Source organism: Hydra vulgaris, chromosome 07 (assembly GCF_038396675.1).
Source record: "Hydra vulgaris chromosome 07, alternate assembly HydraT2T_AEP".
NCBI classification, from domain to species: domain Eukaryota; kingdom Metazoa; phylum Cnidaria; class Hydrozoa; order Anthoathecata; family Hydridae; genus Hydra; species Hydra vulgaris.
The window spans coordinates 40,795,641-40,815,041 of NC_088926.1; the positions used below are offsets into that span (position 1 = coordinate 40,795,641).

At 26.1% G+C, this 19,401-nt stretch overlaps 1 protein-coding gene across 1 annotated transcript in view; it reads right to left on the reverse strand.

Moving 5' to 3' along the window:
* LOC136082184 (uncharacterized) overlaps positions 1-19,401 on the reverse strand; it is a 65,073-nt gene that overhangs the window by 27,686 nt on the left and 17,986 nt on the right. The window contains exons 2-3 of the mRNA XM_065800701.1: positions 11,344-11,399; positions 517-561 (exon numbers count right to left, since the gene is read on the reverse strand). Of these exons, the coding sequence (XP_065656773.1) occupies positions 517-561; positions 11,344-11,389 (91 nt within the window). The 5' untranslated portion in view covers positions 11,390-11,399. The remainder of the gene's footprint in view (positions 1-516; positions 562-11,343; positions 11,400-19,401) is intronic.

Sequence of the window (19,401 nt, forward strand, 5' to 3'; positions counted from 1 at the left end):
TTAAGCAAATCAGAAACACTTAGCTCAAAAATCCACAAGTCTAATGATCTTTCTTTACTAGCCACGTGATATATAATGCTCATTTTCATAGTTTTGTGCAGTCTTTCTGCAAAAAAAGAGTTTCAATAATTCCATAAAAATATTTTAAAAATTACTGATGCAACAAAATCCAGTCGTTTCATTATTAGTTTTGCCATTGAAGAGTTTCTAGACAAGATCTGTTTTAATATTCTTAAAATGATACTTACTGATTCATGTAATCTCATAATCACTAAATTAGCTCACACTAACAACAGAAACACAATCAGATCCCCTGTTGTATTTAACAATGCAAAAGGACTAGTTTTCATAAAAAATGATGAAAAAACCACTTTTATCTTTACTAAAATGATGTCATAGTTATTAAGAAAAAACTAGTTTTGTTTTTACCAAACTTATCAGGCAAACAAAACACAAAGTGAACTGATATTACATTGAAGTATAATAATTGTTGAATAAACTAAATATTATCAATACCTTTCTTGACAAAAAACATTGAAGCTTCTGGTAAATTTGAAGTCTCTAAATAATTATTGAATGAAGTTTAACATTAAAATAGTTTATTATTCTTATTATACTTTTATGTTTATGTAGCGCTTTTTCAAAAACAAAAAACAAAAACACAATTTATTATATGCACATGTAATAAACTACTCTAGCATATAATAAAATACTCTTGCTTGCTCCTTTTTGAGTTTTTGCCATAAATTGTCAGTTTTAGGTTTTTCTTAAAAGAATTATTTTTAAGAACGGAAAAATTGAAAATTTTTTTAAAAAACTTTTTTTTAATTAATTAATAGACTACCTGCCCTAACCAAACCCTTAGTTAATGTAGCGGCACATCCTTGTAGCATCAGGCTATAAGAATGTTGATATTACAGCACTCCCTCGTAGAAGCAGACTATAAGATAGTTGATATAGCGACACACCCTTGTACCATCAGGCTATAAGATAGTCGATGTAGCAACATTCCCCGCATGTTTTATAGTAAAAAAAATAGAAAAATAAAAACATTCAGAATGTTTTTATTTTTAAATAACAAAATAAAACATTCAGAATGTTTTTACTTTTAAAAAACAAAATAAAACATTTAGAATGTTTTAAAAAACATTCAGAATAATTATAAAAGTATTCTAGTCTTTTAATTTGCTTTTTTGTGTTTTTTTAAAAAACATTAAAATTAACTAGTTTCTTCAATTAATTTATTGGGCTTTTTATAATATAACCTTAATTTTGTCAGTATATATATCGAGGGTATACTGCCAGAATGCACTAAGTCATTTTTTGTTGGTCTTGAGTTAAGTCAACATAAACACTCATTATTATATGCTTTATCACTTCCAAAACGTACCAGACCTTATATTTGTATAATTATTATAATTATTATACGAATATATGGTCTGGTGCGTTTTGGAAGTGATAAAACATATAATAATGAGTGTTTATGTTGACTTAACTCAAAACCAACAAAAAAATGATTTAGTGCATTCTGGCAGTATACCCTCGATATATACAGGGTGGGCCAAAAGTCACTGAGCTTTTATTTTTTAATATCTTTTTTATTTCCTAATAATTTTTATTTTCTTAAAAATTTTTACTTTTTTCAGATCCTGGAATTTAATTATGGAGAAATTCAGTACCGCCCAACGTACACAAATTGTAATATTTTACTATCAAAATCAAGGCTCAATAATTCAAATTCAAAGAGCTTATCGAAGGCATTTTAATGTGAGAGATGCTCATAGTAGGAATGGAATTAAGAGCATGGTTAAAATATTTGAAGATCAAGGAGCTGTAAGTGATCTGCCACGTTCTGGAAGACCTAATGCTGTTTGTACGGATGAAAAAAAAGAATAGATACGTGAACATCTTGAAGAAAATCCAACAACTTCCACCTAAAGACGATCATTGGAACTTGGAATTTCTCGAACATCTTTAAAAAGGGTTATGAATAGTCTAAATTTTTATCCATACAAAGTGCAATTCATGAAAGAATTGAAGCCACAGGTCTTTCAGCCTAGACTATAGTATGCCGTTTGATTACGAAAACTTGCTGAAAATGAATCAAATTTTTCGGATTAACTAATCATGTCTGATGAAGCCCACTTCCACCTAAATGGGTTTGTCAATAAACAAAACTGTCGCTTTTAGGCAACAGAAAACCCAAGAGCTGTGCATTAGAGAGAACTTCAACCTGTAAAGTGCACTGTATGGTGCGCAATAACTTCAAATGTAATTATTGGGCCATACTTTTTTAAAGATGATGATGGAAATGCTGTGACTGTGACAGGAGAGAGATACTTCAAAATAGATAGAGCGTTGCTTAAAAATTTCTTATGGCGAGCAATTGAAAATAAAGTTGGAATTTGGTTCCAGCAGGATGGAGCAACAGCTCATACTTCAAGAGAAACAATGCAGTGACTCCGGCAACGTTTTAATGGAAGAATTATTCTTGATTTGGTGATGTCAATTGGCCATCTCGTTTTACTGATCTCTCTAGCCAAGACTTTTTCTTGTGGAGATATCTAAACGAAAAGGTTTACGCCAACCAGCCTCAATCTTTAATAGAGCTGAAGGAAAAAATCACTAGAGAAAAAGAGAAATAAGCCCAAAAACAATAGAAAATATAATGGCAGAAGTAATCCAAAGAGCTGCAATTTGTGAGCAGAAAATGGAAGGCATATGCAGGATGTTATTTTTCACACTTAACGATAAAGTTAAGTGTAAAAAATAACATCCTGCATATGTCATCCATTTTCTGCTCACAAATTGCAGCTCTTTGGATTAATTCTGCCATAATCTTTTCTAATGTTTTTGGGCTTAATTCTCTTACTCTCCAATGATGTTTTCCTTTAACTCCATTAAAGATTACGGCTTGTTTGCATATATATATATATATATATATATATATATATATATATATATATATATATATATATATATATATATATATATATATATATATATATATATATATATATACATTGTATATATATATATATAAATATATATATATATATATATATATATATATATATATATATATATATATATATATATATATATATATATATATATAATATATATATATATACATAGTATGTTTATATATATATATATATATATATATATATATATATATATATATATATATATATATATATATGTATACATATATACACATATATATATATACATATATATATATATATATATATACTTATATACATTTATATATATATATATATATATATATATATATATATATATATATATATATATATATATATATATATATATATATATATATATATATATATATATAAATATTTATATATACACAGTCAGAGAAATAAATATCCGAACAAAACATTTTATTGTGAAAAATAAACTTTGTCAGGTGATTTCAGAAAAACATATGTTTCTGATAAATTCTTTTATAATTATTCTAAAAGCAAATTTAATTACGATTTTTTGTTGCAAAAAATTAATCAACGGTAAGTAACTTGCGTTGCTAAAATTTAACGATTCCCAAAGAAGTGTTAAAACTTCAATGAAAAATAATTATCCGAAGATGTTGTTTTGTAAACGAAGTATTGAAATTGATTATTAAAAAAAGTTTTTAAATCAATTGTTTTAGAAATATTGTTGTTTTACAACGAGTAATTTTTGATAATTGACTGATATTTTTTTAAATTCATTTGATTTACCATTGATATCATCAAGTATGGGAGTTAAAATCAAAGATTGGTCCGATGCTCAGCGCAATTTGGTTATTGACTTGTTCAAGCAAGGTAAAACGTTTAGGTCGATAAATAAAGCCACTGGAATGGCATTAGAAACCATCAGCAGTCTGATTAAAAAGTATAATATGTTTGGATAGGTAAAGATGGTGCAAAAAAACTGTTTTTTATCAGCACCAAAAGTATGTACTATTAATATTATATATTATTAGTATATATATATATTTATATAAATTTATATAAATATATATATATTTAATTAATATATTTATATGAATATTGTATATTCATATAAATATATTTATCAAATAAACACATGTATATTTATATGTGTGTATTAAGTATATATATGCATTATATATATGTATATATATATATATATATATATATATATATATATATATATATATATATATATATATATATATATATATATATATATATATATACATACTTTATATATATATATATATATATATATATATATATATATATATATATATATATATATATATATATATATATATGTATATATATGAATATATATATATATATATATATATATATATATATATATATATATATATATATATATATATATATATATATATATATATATATATACAGTGCCGGTTTTAGCACTACTACCGCCCTGAGCGAGATTTCTACGGCGCCCCTAGCTCAATTTAACCACATTCAAAAAAATAGCAAAGGGTAAAAAAACCAATTAGTTTCGCCCCTTTTTATTCGGCGGCCTGGGCCATCGCCCAACCAGGCCCTATCCTAACGCCGCCACTGTATATACATAATATTTGTATATATGTATATATAAATATATATTTATATGTGCATATATATAGATATGCATATATACATATATATATATATATATATATATATATATATATATATATATATATATATATATATATATGTATATATATATATATATATATATGTATATATATATATATATATGTATAAATATATATATATATTATATGTGCATATATATAGATATGCATATATACATATATATATATATATATATATATATATATATATATATATATATATATATATATATATATATATATATATATATATATATATATATATATATATCTAACGCCGCCACTGTATATACATAATATTTGTATATATGTATATATAAATATATATATATATATTTATATGTGCATATATTTAAATATGCATATATACATATATATATATATATATATATATATATATATATATATATATATATATATATATATATATATATATATATTTATATATACATATATATATATATATATATATATATATATATTTATATATATATTATATATGCATATATATACATATGCATATATACATATATATATATATATATATATATATATATATATATATATATATATATATATATATATATATGTATATGTATATATATAGATATGTATATATATATATATATATATATATATATATATATATATATATATTTATATATATTTATATATATAGATATAGATAAAAATATATATATACATGTATATATACATTAATTAATAAGAAAATATCAAACAAAACAAATTCTCTTTATACAAATAATAATTTATTTTGTGAAATTTTCACTGGGTTATGGACACCATCATCATCAGCTCGATAAATATTACAAAATTTTTTGAACGTTTGAAAATAGTTTAATAGATTTTTTTATATGGCGTCAGCAGTTGAATGGCTACTTTATTCTTTACGTAAGGATATAAAAAACGGAGTCCAAAATTTAGTTTTGGCAAATTTCCCATTACTCTACCATTCGATTGGAAACATTGGTGCCTCTGTATTTCGAGTGCTTTACATACTTTACGGTCGAACTTTTTTATTCAGAGTCGTTTGCTTTAAAGCTAGAATATAACAACAAAGTTGAAAATGCGCAGGATTTGAGAAAAAGTTTTTTTAAAAGAACTTAAAATGGGTAAAAAATTAGTCAAAACTTAACAAGAGAGCAAAGAAAAGCTCTAAAAGAAATTAAGGAAAACAAACTTGTCTATATTTATCCGTTGATAAGGGTAATGGGTTTGTGAGAATTGAACACGAAAAAGCTTTTGAAAGAATTCGCCATCAAATTGGTCAAACAAAAGTTTTAAGTGAATATCCTACTTAAAGTTATGCTATAAAAATCTCTCAGAATTTGACAGTATATATCCAAGAGATTAAATCCCACCTCGTATGTATGGTCTAATTAAGGCTCAAAAACCTGAAAAGCTTACACGTCGAGGATAGTTATATCAACTATTGGCACACCTAATTATTGAATATCTAACTACTTAGTTAAAGCAATTCAACCTATCTTAATTAAAAGTAAAACAGGTTTAAAAAATTCTTTTGATTTTATTAGCAAGTTCAAGTTTCATTCGATGTAATAAACCTATATTTATCAATTCCACTTGAAAAAGCTATTTTAGTTCTTATAGATCAATTAAATAAAGATAAATCCTACAGGTGTTTTACCAAGCTTACTATATCAGAAACAAAATCACTTATAGCGCTTTGTTTACATTGCTTCTATTTTTTGTGGAACCACGAGATCCATGATTTGAAGGAGACCGGTCATATTGGTCTTTCATTTTGGTAGTATTGGCAGAACCTTTTCTACAACATCACGAAAAAAATACTTTGAAAATGGCGATGACATTAAATTCTCCTCTCAACTTAAAATCCTATCTAAGATACGTCGACGATAGCCATACTAGATTTTCAAACATCTAAGAAGCAGAGAAATTCAAAATAATTTTAAATAAACAACACCCTGCAATACAATACACAATTGAGACAGAAAGCCATAACAAAACTTTGAATTTCCTAGATATAACAATAATAAATAACAGCAAAGGTAAGAACAAGTTTAAAGTCTACAGAAAAGAAGCCATTACAAATATTTAAATAAAACCGCACTCGAATCATGACCCCAAAATTTTATGCGCAATATTCAAAGGTTATGTCAACAGAGCATACTCCATATGCAGTGTTAAACATTTAAAAAACGAGAAAAATTTTCAAATTTTTATTGAAATGGGTACATCGAAAACCAGCTAAAAAGTATTGCAAATCAAATTAGGAAAAAACGCTCCGTAAAAACAATAGAATTCAATCCGAGAACAATGCTCTCCCAACAGTATCATTACCGTGGATACCTTCACTATCACCAAAGTTAAGGAAAATATTTTGTCGGAAATAGAGTCGTCTTTAAATCAAATCCTAATTAAAGAACATTACTAACATGTAAAAGCAAATCTTGATTGCCCAAAAACAGCCATCCTGGAACATATTATTTCGTTGAATGCAATTGCTCAAAAAGATATGTAGGAGAAACAAATTTACAAATTAGAACAAGAACTCAACAACACCAAAAAAGTTTAAACGATCGCAAACATTATCAATCAGCAATTGCCACACATAGCAAGTTTTGCTCTGAAAAAATAAATTAGGAAAAAACTAAAACTCTTAAAGTTGAAATAAAAATGTTCGAACGTAAAGTACGTGAAGCACTCGAAATACAAAGGCACCAATGTTTCCCATCGAATGGTGGAATAATAGGAAATTTGCCAAAACTAAAGTTTGGACTCCGTTTTTTATATTCTCATGTAAAGTAAAAAGAAGCTATTCAACTGCTGACGCCATATAAAAAAATTTATTAAAATGTTTTTAAACGTTCAAAAAATTTTGTAACATTTTACGAGCTGATGATGCTGGTGTCCTGGTGAAAATTTCAAAAATTATAATAATAAATATATTAATAAATTATTATTTGTATTAAGAGAATTTGTATTGTTTGATGTTTTCATATTAATATAACATACACTCTTATACACGATGTCTACACTCAAATGTTTATATATATAAATATATATATATATATATATATATATATATATATATATATATATATATATATATATATATATATATATATTTTAGTAGAAAATCACTTAACACAAATTTTTTTTTTTCCATTTTGCACTTTGTTTCATCAACAAAGATTCATCATTCATCATTCATTTTCTTTTCTGATGAATCTTTGTTGATGAAACACAGTGTAAAATGGAAAAAAATTTTTGTTAAGGGATTTTCTACAAATATATAATTGCTCTGTTCTTTTAAGAACATTGAGAGCTCTATTGTGTAGAATACTTTTTAAAGTTGTTTTAATATATATATATATATATATATATATATATATATATATATATATATATATATATATATATATATATATATATATATATATATGTATATATATATGTGTATATATATATATATATATACATATATATATATATATATATATATATATATATATATATATATATATGTATATATATATATGTATATATATATATATATATATATATATATATATATATATATATTTTAGTAGAAAATCACTTAACACAAATTTTTTTTTTTCCATTTTGCACTGTGTTTCATCAACAAAGATTCATCATTCATCATTCATTTTCTTTTCTGATGAATCTTTGTTGATGAAACACAGTGTAAAATGGAAAAAAATTTTTGTTAAGGGATTTTCTACAAATATATAATTGCTCTGTTCTTTTAAGAACATTGAGAGCTCTATTGTGTAGAATACTTTTTAAAGTTGTTTAAATATATATATATATATATATATATATATATATATATATATATATATATATATATATATATATATATATATATATATATATATATATATATATATGTATATATATATATGTATATATATATATATATATATATATATATATATATATATATATATATATATATATATATCTATCTATATATATAATATATATATATGTATATATATATATGTATATATATATATCTAATATATATATATATATATATATATATATATATATATATATGTATATATATATTTATATATATATATATATATATATATATATATATATATATATATATATATATATATATATGTATATATATATGTTTATATATATATATATATATATATATATATATATATATATATATATATATATATATATATATATATATATATATACATATTTATATACGATAGTAAACATTGTGGCTGTGTAAATAAAATTAGTTAGTTATATTCGGTCCCCTCTATTATTGTAAATAAACAACTTGTAATTTTTTTTTTTTTTATATTAATTTTTTCCTAATAAATGAGCTTCAGAATTGTTATCAACAAATAGTATATTGCAACCAAAACATTGATGGATAATTAATAATTGCCTGCAAAAATATAAATAAGATTTACTGTATAATCTTCAATAGTGAGTAAGGGTTATTATTGAACTTCAGGACATCGTCTTCATCACTTATCGTAACTAATGTTATCGTAAAAGTCTACACGACCTACATTGAACCGATTTTATAATAATGTATATTAACATCTTTTCAAAGTAAAGACAGGGTTAGGGTTAGGGTTAGATGTATGCGCAATATAGTTTTTTGAATGAGTCACTAGTTTCATAATTGAAAGTTATGGTTAAAATATTTAATTTATTATATTCTCTTAAAGTTGATGCTATGATCTACATAGTCTATTTTAGATATTAGTCTGATATCCTTAATCTCTTTTAGTGTTTGTTGTTGAAAACAAGTTGATCTTACTCTCATGAAAAAATCAAAGTTTTTATTGTGTTTACCGTAGTAATACTATAAATTTACATTTATAATATTAAAATCCATGTTCCATTTATATGTCATTCCATTAACTTATCAATATCAGTTTGATTAACAACACGGTTTATTAAAGAATAACACGGTGCAACAAACTTTCTGTTAATATATATAATTTCTTTACATATAATTTCTCTTCTCTACTCTTCATATAATTTTAAAATTTGATATATTTTTTTTAAGTTTGTTATTAGCTCAGGTGATTTGTTTATTTAAATCAAAAAAAATAAGGTTTAGGATTAGGTTTAGGGTTAGTGTTAGGGTTAGGGTTAACCCTAACCCTAACCCTGACTATTCCACTTACAACATTTTGCCACGTTGAAGTGACGTTCGTCACGTTGAAGTGATATTTTTTAGAACTAATCTTTGTCCTTTTTAAGAAAAAACTCTATTTAATTAAATAAATTTAATTAAATACAGTAGGATAATAATTTTAAAAACAAATGATTATATGGAACTTGGTGAAACTCATTTGCAAAATTTGTATACAGAACGTTAAGTAATTTTTCTTTGTCTACAACTAGTTACAATATTTAAAAATTGTAAATGGTTTGTTGCACAGCTCCTACTTTTTCTAGCAATTCTTTTCTATTAGTGTTTTAACTACAGTTCATTCTAAGACCGTGCAAGGGAATGAAGTTAATGATATTTGACGAGAATTAATAGAATAATTTTGCTTTTTTAAAAGAAGAATAACATCTGCTCCTTTCCAATCTTCTGGAATCAATCCAATCAAAGTTTACATCTCATAAATGAAATATAACTGTTAACTCGTACCGTTTTCAAAGTGCTTCAATACGCATGGATAAACACAGTCTCTTTATTTTTTTAGTGTATGCTTTTGCAGGAAAAACACTGGTTGACAGAGTATGTATTTAAACTTTCGTTTCAAAAAAAAAAAAGTTTATAAAGCTGGTGTTCTTATTAATAGAAAAGAGCTCATGATATAAGGTGGCGATGGAAAACTTGTAAAAACACCGAGAGAAGCTCCATTAACATTGATTATTGAAGAAAAACGACTACAAACATCAGCAGTTATTCTAAAAAGTGTGTGGAAGAGTTCAATTGTTCAATGAAATAATTTAATTTGGTTTTGTCTCAATTTATTCAAAAAAACATATGTTGGCATAAATAAGGATGATTTAATACATCCTTATTTGGACATATGCCAACAGATGATTTTAAAGTCTGTTTTGAGTGTTCAAAGTGGAATGCTAAATATAAATGGAAACAAGATTAACCACAACTTAAGAAATTTATAGCGCATTTCTAGGTAAAACCACAGTTGATAAATCAATTTAATGAGGAGATAGACTTATGGGTAGACAATAAAGTTCAAAGATTTGTGAAGCTGCTTACACCAATAGCTGATGCTGCAGTATCAAGATAACAAAAACCAAATGTCGTTGTCTTTAACTGAATTCTTTAAAAGCATAGAAAACAATAAAAATCAAAACATATCAGCCAGTCTTTTATCAATAAAAGAAGAAATAAAAAACTATTTGCAAAAAAAAAAAAAAAAAAGTCTTTTGGCTGATTAGTTACTTGAACCGAAATATTAAAGAAAATAATTAAATAGAGAGCAAAAAATTAAACTAATATTAACTTTTGTTTGTTTTTTTAAACCAACTAAAACCAATTATGTAAAATCGAACTTTTCTTAACAAATTGTTCCATGCGAAGTAATCCATTCAACTGTTGTGAACTCACTTAATACCTTCATAGTTAAATTGATGTCTGACTTAGTAAATTACAAATCTAAGAAAGAAGTTTTTGTTTAAATTTCAACTCAAAAGTGAAATCTTACCCGTTTTTAACTTTTCCCTTCCTTGTTTAGACAGATCAAAAGCCATATTTTTGTAACTAAAAGAATTTATTTGAAACATCAGCAATGTTTAAATTTACTTAGCTTTAAATTATTAACCTTGAACTGTAAGTTATAGATTAAACTTTTATTATATATAGTTAAACCAATATGCAAAGTAAAAATAAAAATAAACTTTATTTTTCTCAATCATTTTTAAATCATCAAGAGTAATTTTGAAAGTATTTACAGCATCATAACTCCTACTTTTAAAACTTGGCAAAAATCTATGACTTTGCGACAGTTTTTAAGAGTTTCTTGCAACTTTAATTTTTTAAATCTAAGTTTATGTCCATCTTCATGTTTTCCGAATCATACTACTTAAAAATTTTTAAGTCTCCTGTCAATCAAATCCTTTCTCTTTATAAATACCCTTTGTTTTTTGGTAATTCTCAACTTAATTGTGTATGCAGCCTTGAGAGTGACTTAGTTTAGAATAAGTAAAAACAAAATGTACTCATTAAAGTAGATAATAAACAAAATACGCTTTAAACATTTTTATTTTGTAAAATAAAGATTTATAAACAATACATAATGTTATTAACACTTTAAAAACATATTAATGATAAATATTAACTGTAAAATGTCTGCAAAAAAAAAATATCATGTTTATAGTACTAAACAAAGTACCAAATGTAAAAGTACATTATTATTCTTTTTTGATTTTTGAAAAATTTATTGAAAAACACTGTTTGTTCAAACAAAAAGTAAACAGAATGAAAACACTAAAGAAATAAGAAAAAATAAATAAAGCGATTGTTTAAATAATTATACTTATATATTAATGAAACTGACAGTTCATAACTCCTTTTTAAAGATTATTTTAAACGAAACGTTTTTTTTTTAAATATTTTACTTCTAAATATGCTGAACACTGCATAAGTTGTTTAAGTTAAGGAAACATAAAGATAAGAGAGAGTTCTGATGCATTTAAGTCAGCTGTAAAATGAGAAGATAAAAAACCATTTTGAATGTCAGAGAAAATGTTTGTAGACTTAAAATAGGAGATTGTGGATTAAAGAATCAAAGGCCTTACTAATAACAAAAAGAATACGGATCAGAAAAAAGTTGAAGGATTCAGGGTGTCTTCCAGATTTTTTAAAATTGGAGCTTTTAAAACCCACAGATGGCGTTTTCCAGCATGCAGAAAAGCAAATCTCAGTTAAGCATTTATCAAATAGTTTAGAGTTGAAGAGAGTTCTAATGAACACTTTTGTAAGACTTTGAGAGAAATGTTGTATAAACCATAAGCCTTATGAGGATTTATCTAAGAAATTATTTTGGTAAACGAAACCAGAGCGATCTAGATGTCTAACAATGGGTTAACCTTTTTAACTAGACTGGCAGAAAGATATTGGCAATTTGATTCAAAAATTGGGTTTTAAGAAAATTCTTTGCAAATAATGCCAGGGCCGACAACATCGGGGGGAGGCCAGGGGACACGTACCATCCCACTTTTTTTTCTTAAAGACCTTTTTTTATAGGAAATTCTAGATATAGAAGACATTTTTTAAGAATTAACGATTGTGCTACCCTCCCCTCCACTTTGAAACCCGTGTTGTTGGCCCTGATGCTGCCTCATCTTTGGTAGAGGTAAAAAGATCAGACCCACTAACAAGAGATAGATGTTTGACTACTGTTAATAACACTGTTAAAGGTTTTCTAAAAGAGATAAGATTCATGATTTAGTACACTGGAAAAAATGAAGTTTAGAATGAGAAAACAAATTTTTACATGGATTTTTTCCAATTATAAAAGGCGTCTGTTTTTAAGTTTTGAAGAGTCAATATGACTTGCACACATATTCGTGGTTTTGGAAGCAACTTTTCATTAGTCTTACCTTTTCAAAATTTGCCAGATCTTATTGCTTTTTGTGAAAATAACTTGAGTTAGATCTCACCATTAAAGGTTACTAGCTTTTAAATCGTAAAGCCTCTAATAGTCACATGCTTGACTTAAGCGTATACTTAGGCATCAATTCACTTATTTGTGGAGAAATGATTTTCAAAACACCTTACCATTTTTTTTTGTGTGCTTCCACTTATCATCTTTTTGGTCTATTTCCTTTCTCTTTGTTCTTTATTATACACCATCTTCCCAAGACCGCAGTTTTTTGGATACAAATTGTAATAAAATTAACCAAGCTCTTTCTCTTTACGCTTTGTCTAGTATTGCTGTATTCGTAACTTTAATGGTCATCATACTAAATGGTTTGACACTAAGACCACTGAATCTCCTGGCAGAAAAACTCAAAACTTCTCTTTTCAATCTCTTTCACAAACAATAATCTTTGTTATTCATTTTCCAGACAACCCTAATCACTTTTCCTGATTTGTTTCTAATCTCTGATCCTTGCTTGTATTCAGATTTATGTAATTTTTTTAGGTGTTTCTGATCATCGATTATTGCAATACTTAAAACTCTCCAAACCCCGACTGGAATTCTTTTAAAAATATTTTCATGAAGGTCCTCGGACTGATGTTTTTTCTCTCCCTGGTAATAAGTTCGCCTCCAACGTAACTTCCTGAATTAAATAAGGTATAGAAGCATTTATTCTTTCTTGCTGGTTCCATAGCAAGTCTAGTTTTCTCCATGACTTTTATCTTCTTGTTGTATATTTAACTTTATTTAACGCTATTGAGAACAAACGCCTTTTTATTATTGATAAAAATCAATGTAAAATAGTGCTGCCTAAAGCTCAGCTCCATTTTTTTTGTTTACTAAATCTCATATCAAAACTTCATATCAAATCTCATATCAAAATCTAATATCAAAATCTAATATCATAATCTAATATCAAAATCTAATATCAAAATCTAATATCAAAATCTAATATCAAAATCTAATATCAAAATCTAATATCAAAATCTAATATCAAAATCTAATATCAAAATCTAATATTAAAAGTTAAGCTCTAGAGTCTTTTGAAAAATTTTGAACGGAGTCATTAACAATATTGAACAGTGTCATGCTTTTTATAATTTTTTTTTTCTTTTTCTACATTCTGAAAAAAATTTGCTTATATTTTTATATTTAATATATTTATGTTCGCGTTATGTGAAAGCATTTTTGCTAACTTTTTTGAAATTTAGATAAAAAAAAACTCATTGATGAATTAAAATTTATTATGTCTTAATAATAGTTTTTTATGTCATTAATAAATCAAAAAAGTTATTGTCATCATCGATTGTTTTTCGATATTTTTTTTAAAGGCTCTCAATGTTTTCTAAAAAAATTGTTAAAAAGAAGGCTGCATTTGACCGAATTTTTTAAACGCTATTTTAATATACGTTTCAATCGCTTTTTTTTTGAAACAAGTTATTATTTTGATAAACATTGTTTGTTATCGTGTTTCTGCTTACTTTCATATATATATATATATCTTCCTTTGTCACTTCTTTTCTTTATGACGCATTTTTTGCTAATATAAAAAGTTTAAAAGTTGCGATGAAATAGCTTCAAGCTAGTAGTTATATGAAAATACTTTTGTAATTAAAAGTTAATAATTAAAAATTGTTCACGTAATTCAAATTTAAACGAATACATTTTTATTATTGTTTATTAAAAAAGTATTAATATAAGTTTTAAGTAAAGGTGTATTTATTATTTTCACTTCGATTAAGTAATGTTTTAGATAGCAAGGGGCCGTCTGATAGTTACGTCAACAAAATAGGGTGGAGAGGGAATAGGGTCTGGAAATGTTTGACAAGGTGGAGGGGGAGGTCAAAAAAAGTTAACGTCAATAACATTACTTTTTTAAATACATTTAGCTACTTAAAAAAAAGCAAACTAGGCAACGTTTGTTCATATATACACTCACCGAACCTTCAGTATTTAAATGACACTAGCTATAGTTCTACTATTTTTAAACCTTCTTGCGCTTTAAAAATATTTCACATATACAAAACTAAACAAGCACACAAAAGATATTTTTTCATAACACTAGTATTTTTTTTAAAGTTTATGTTTTTTGGTCTGCTGTGAAAACAAAACAAAGATTTATGTAAGTCCATAGTCTACACATTTATTGCTAAATTGTTTACACAAGAGGTCGGCAACCTGCTACTTGCAAGCCAAATTTGATGATAAAATTTCGATGTCAAAATGTGGCTCTCCATCTTCATATACACTTTTATAATATTAAAAAAAAGATGCGAGTAGCTCTTAAAAACTGGAAAAATTTTATATATTGTAAACTTTGGCTCATCCTTTTTAAAAGATTGCCAACCCTTGGTTTAAACATATATCAAATAATGATCAAAAGCATTATTTGTTATACAAGATTTTATTAGAAATAGTTTGTTTTCAATGTGAAACCGGATTAGGTCTAAAGTAAAAGGAGGATCGGCTACTTACGAATTGTGACTATGCACTGTACATAAAATTATCGACAAGTATACGGGTGCTTGCCCGTTAGTTACTGCCTAGGAAGCATTATCAAATGCTACCCGTAATCCCATATTACCCAAATGCTCCCGTTATCGATGTAAAAACAACATATATTTCAATTTTAATGCAAGGTCTTAAAAACATAAACTTGTTATGTGAAAGAAGATTTTATTAAAAATTTTGTTTGAAGTTTGAAGATTTAGTCAAAAATTTCAATAGTTACGATTCCTTTATCATAAAAAGAATTTCGGAAAACGTCGAGGAATATTTTCCTACATCAAAGTTTTGTTTTTCTTTGTTCTATAAGTTCCATAACTGGTACATTTTTTTTATTATTGACATAATATCGACTTGCAGTTGTTTGATAGGTTGCTTGAATTAATTTTTTCCCTTCTATCATGTACTGGAAGAAGTTTAAACCAAGAGTGTTGCATGAGCAACCACTTTTACTTTTAAAAATTGCCAGAAAACTGTTGACGTTTTTATTGAACACCCCCTAAATTTAAAACACAATTGTAAAACTATTGTGTATTAAAAAACATATTTGATTTTTAAAAAGTTTTTAATGAAAAGTATAAAATTTATTAGCTTCTTAAAAACATCAAAGTTCATTAGTTCTTAGTTGCTGTTGTTTTTCTACAATGAAATTCTTATACTGGTTTATTGAACATATCAAATCAATTTAAAATAATTGTGCCAAATGTCCAAAATATTTTTGAAATGATTTTAATGATTTATTTCAAATGTCAAAAAAATTTATCTTACTAACGGCTTTTTTTATATATCATTATTTTATTTCATATATACTGCCAAAAAAAAAATAAAGTTATGACATTTTTTTTTTATATAATATTATTGCGTAAATATTTAATGCTTATTAAAGCGACATTTTATTTTAAATGCGACTCATGTTTCTTACTATTTTTGTTTATGTAGAAAAAATACGAACCTATAATAAGAGTAAAATCGTATCTTAGAGTTGAATAAAGTACCTTAAACAAACTATATTTACTGTTTTAATAAAAAGATACGCAATAACTCTTAGTAAATATATTACAATATGATCTCTAGCAATATGTCTATTCTCCTTTTAACCTAAGTGTTACTACTTCACTTAATAATTAATACCAAAAACGATATACGGAATATACCTCTTGGTCCTTGTACTTAATACTACACACACTGCTCATACCTAAAACTTAATACTCCCCTACATAAATCATCACATTCCTCTTTATATATTGTATTAGATCGTCAAACGCTTCTTGGTCTGATTGTTTGTAAATATGTTTGCCTGTTTAGGCGTTTGACGTTTAATATAATTGAACACTTTGTTTAACTAAAAAAAGTTTGTTTGAATTCGATTCTTACGTTTTGTTGTTACGCCTGAGTAGTTACGGTTGTTACATTCGTAACATTATTTACGGGAAGGAAAAAAGTCTGTCCTCGGACTCAGATACAGCATCAAAACAGTAGGAATGAAGAAAAGTCTTTTGAAGAAATACATGAATATTTGCAAAGTTTCAAACAAACAACGAAACAACAAAATTAGTAAAATAATGTTTCGCATAAACAGAAAAATAAAAAAAAGTGGGAATAGCACCAAAATCAAAATAACCATTAAAACACTAACATAAAAAGACATCATTGTAAAACACCATCATAAAAGTTTATTATTGTAAAACAGCTTCATAAAATCTTTGTAAGACAGCTTCATAAAATTCATCAATGTAAGATATCATCATCTAAATTCATCATTGTAAAATATCAGCATATAATTTCATTGCTGTAAATCAGCTTAATAAAATTCATTATTTGAAAACAATGTAAAATATCTTTGCGAAACAGCTCCGTAAAGTTTTAATCATTGTAAATCATCATAGAAGTCATAAATGCCCTTCAGGATTAAATTTCCTTGTAGAAAACTGATGGTGGTTGGAAACGTTTTAATTTTCCATCCAAGAATTTTGGTACTTCATTCCTGCCACTACCGTCAAACTATTTTGTTTTTGTCTTTTTTACAATTTTAACATTTGTCTGCTTACTTTGGGGAACGTTAAAGTGGACTGATCTTGTTGTGGTTTTGCCATGGTATTGTCCATTATTGTTTTCCGAAAAATTTTCAAACATGGTATTGAATAATTTAAATTTGGTTTGTTCAAAAGTAAATATACTAAAATTAATAAGGCTAAGTTGCTTACAGGATGGAACTACTGATACCATCAATAAACTTCTCTAACAATGAACTTGCGCCTTATTAAGCATCTTTTACGGCTCTTCCTGCAGCTGGTAATACTGATGAAAAAGCGTCACAAATGTATCGTTCCGCTTTATCATCAAAGTTAGAGACACCATTTAATGAGTCCTTAATGGCTCCCCTACTTCCTTTTATGATTTGACTTTCTCCGCTCGCCTACGTTGAAAAGCGCTTTCAATGACAATACCAACATTGGTTAGAATATCACCTCAATTAATGTCACTAATGGTGTAATAAGTGTTTGTAGCGTTTCATGAGAACCAGATATTAATTATAAGGCCATATATGGCCAGAGTTGATGGGTTTTCTCTACTAAAAATTCTTTGCTACAACCTCAAACGCTGGAAATTAGGTTAGGTTAGAACGTGATTCAACTGGGTTTCCACAGTTTTAACTCGTCTAAACGCGGTTTTTTTGAATACTATATTCAGCTTCGGGTCCTGCAGATATGTGTGTTTTGCTCTGAGTTTAGAGGGTATTCAGGGACTGGTTCTTATCAATTTTCTATCATTTCTAAAACGTCAATTTTCTATCATTCCTAAAACGTTACTTCATTACTTTTAGGAATGAAGTAACGTTTTAGCTTGACTAGGTGATAGGAAAGTGCTTAAAGCAAAAATTATTCATCTTTTAGTCAAATTTTTCAAAAATTTCAGCTTGCTACCAACAAGTTATCATGCTCATTTTGTGGATCATAAGGGCGACGGTAATATGTGCTTCTAAAATAGCCATTGCTGGATCATTTCCAATCTTCTGCGAATAATTTGCTTCAGCAAACTTTCACTGTTAAAGAATATCTTTTAGGAATTTGGGGTTTTTTAAATGCATGCCACTGTCTATAATGAGCACGTTACCTTTTTGTTCCAATAGTTGTTCTGTGCCGTCAACCTTAAAACTTCTAATCAAACCAAAATCTCTTATCCGTTCAATAAGTGAGCTGCCTAATTTCTTCATTACCTCTTTGTTGTGTTTGTTTGAACTCCCTACTATAATGAATTGTGGCCATTTACCAAGATCAAGGCTGTGCATAAAATAGTTGCATGTACATTTTGTGATATGTTGTTCCAGCGCTACAACTCGAATTGGAAACATTATCTTCTGCAATTTACTTAATAAAGGATTTCCAAGTCGTTTAACAATCGAGTCCAGAGTCATCTTTTATCCTTTTGTTTCTTCGAATAAATCATTGTTGTTGCAGAGACTTGTAAACTTTTCTTTGTTTCCTCAAGATATTTTTGCACCATTTGTTATCAAGAATATTTTCTTTGGGTTCCACGTATTTGAGATGGCGAGTAACCTTGCCATTTAACCATTTATTGGATTATTTCCTTACAAAATATGTCTGTTTCGTCTAC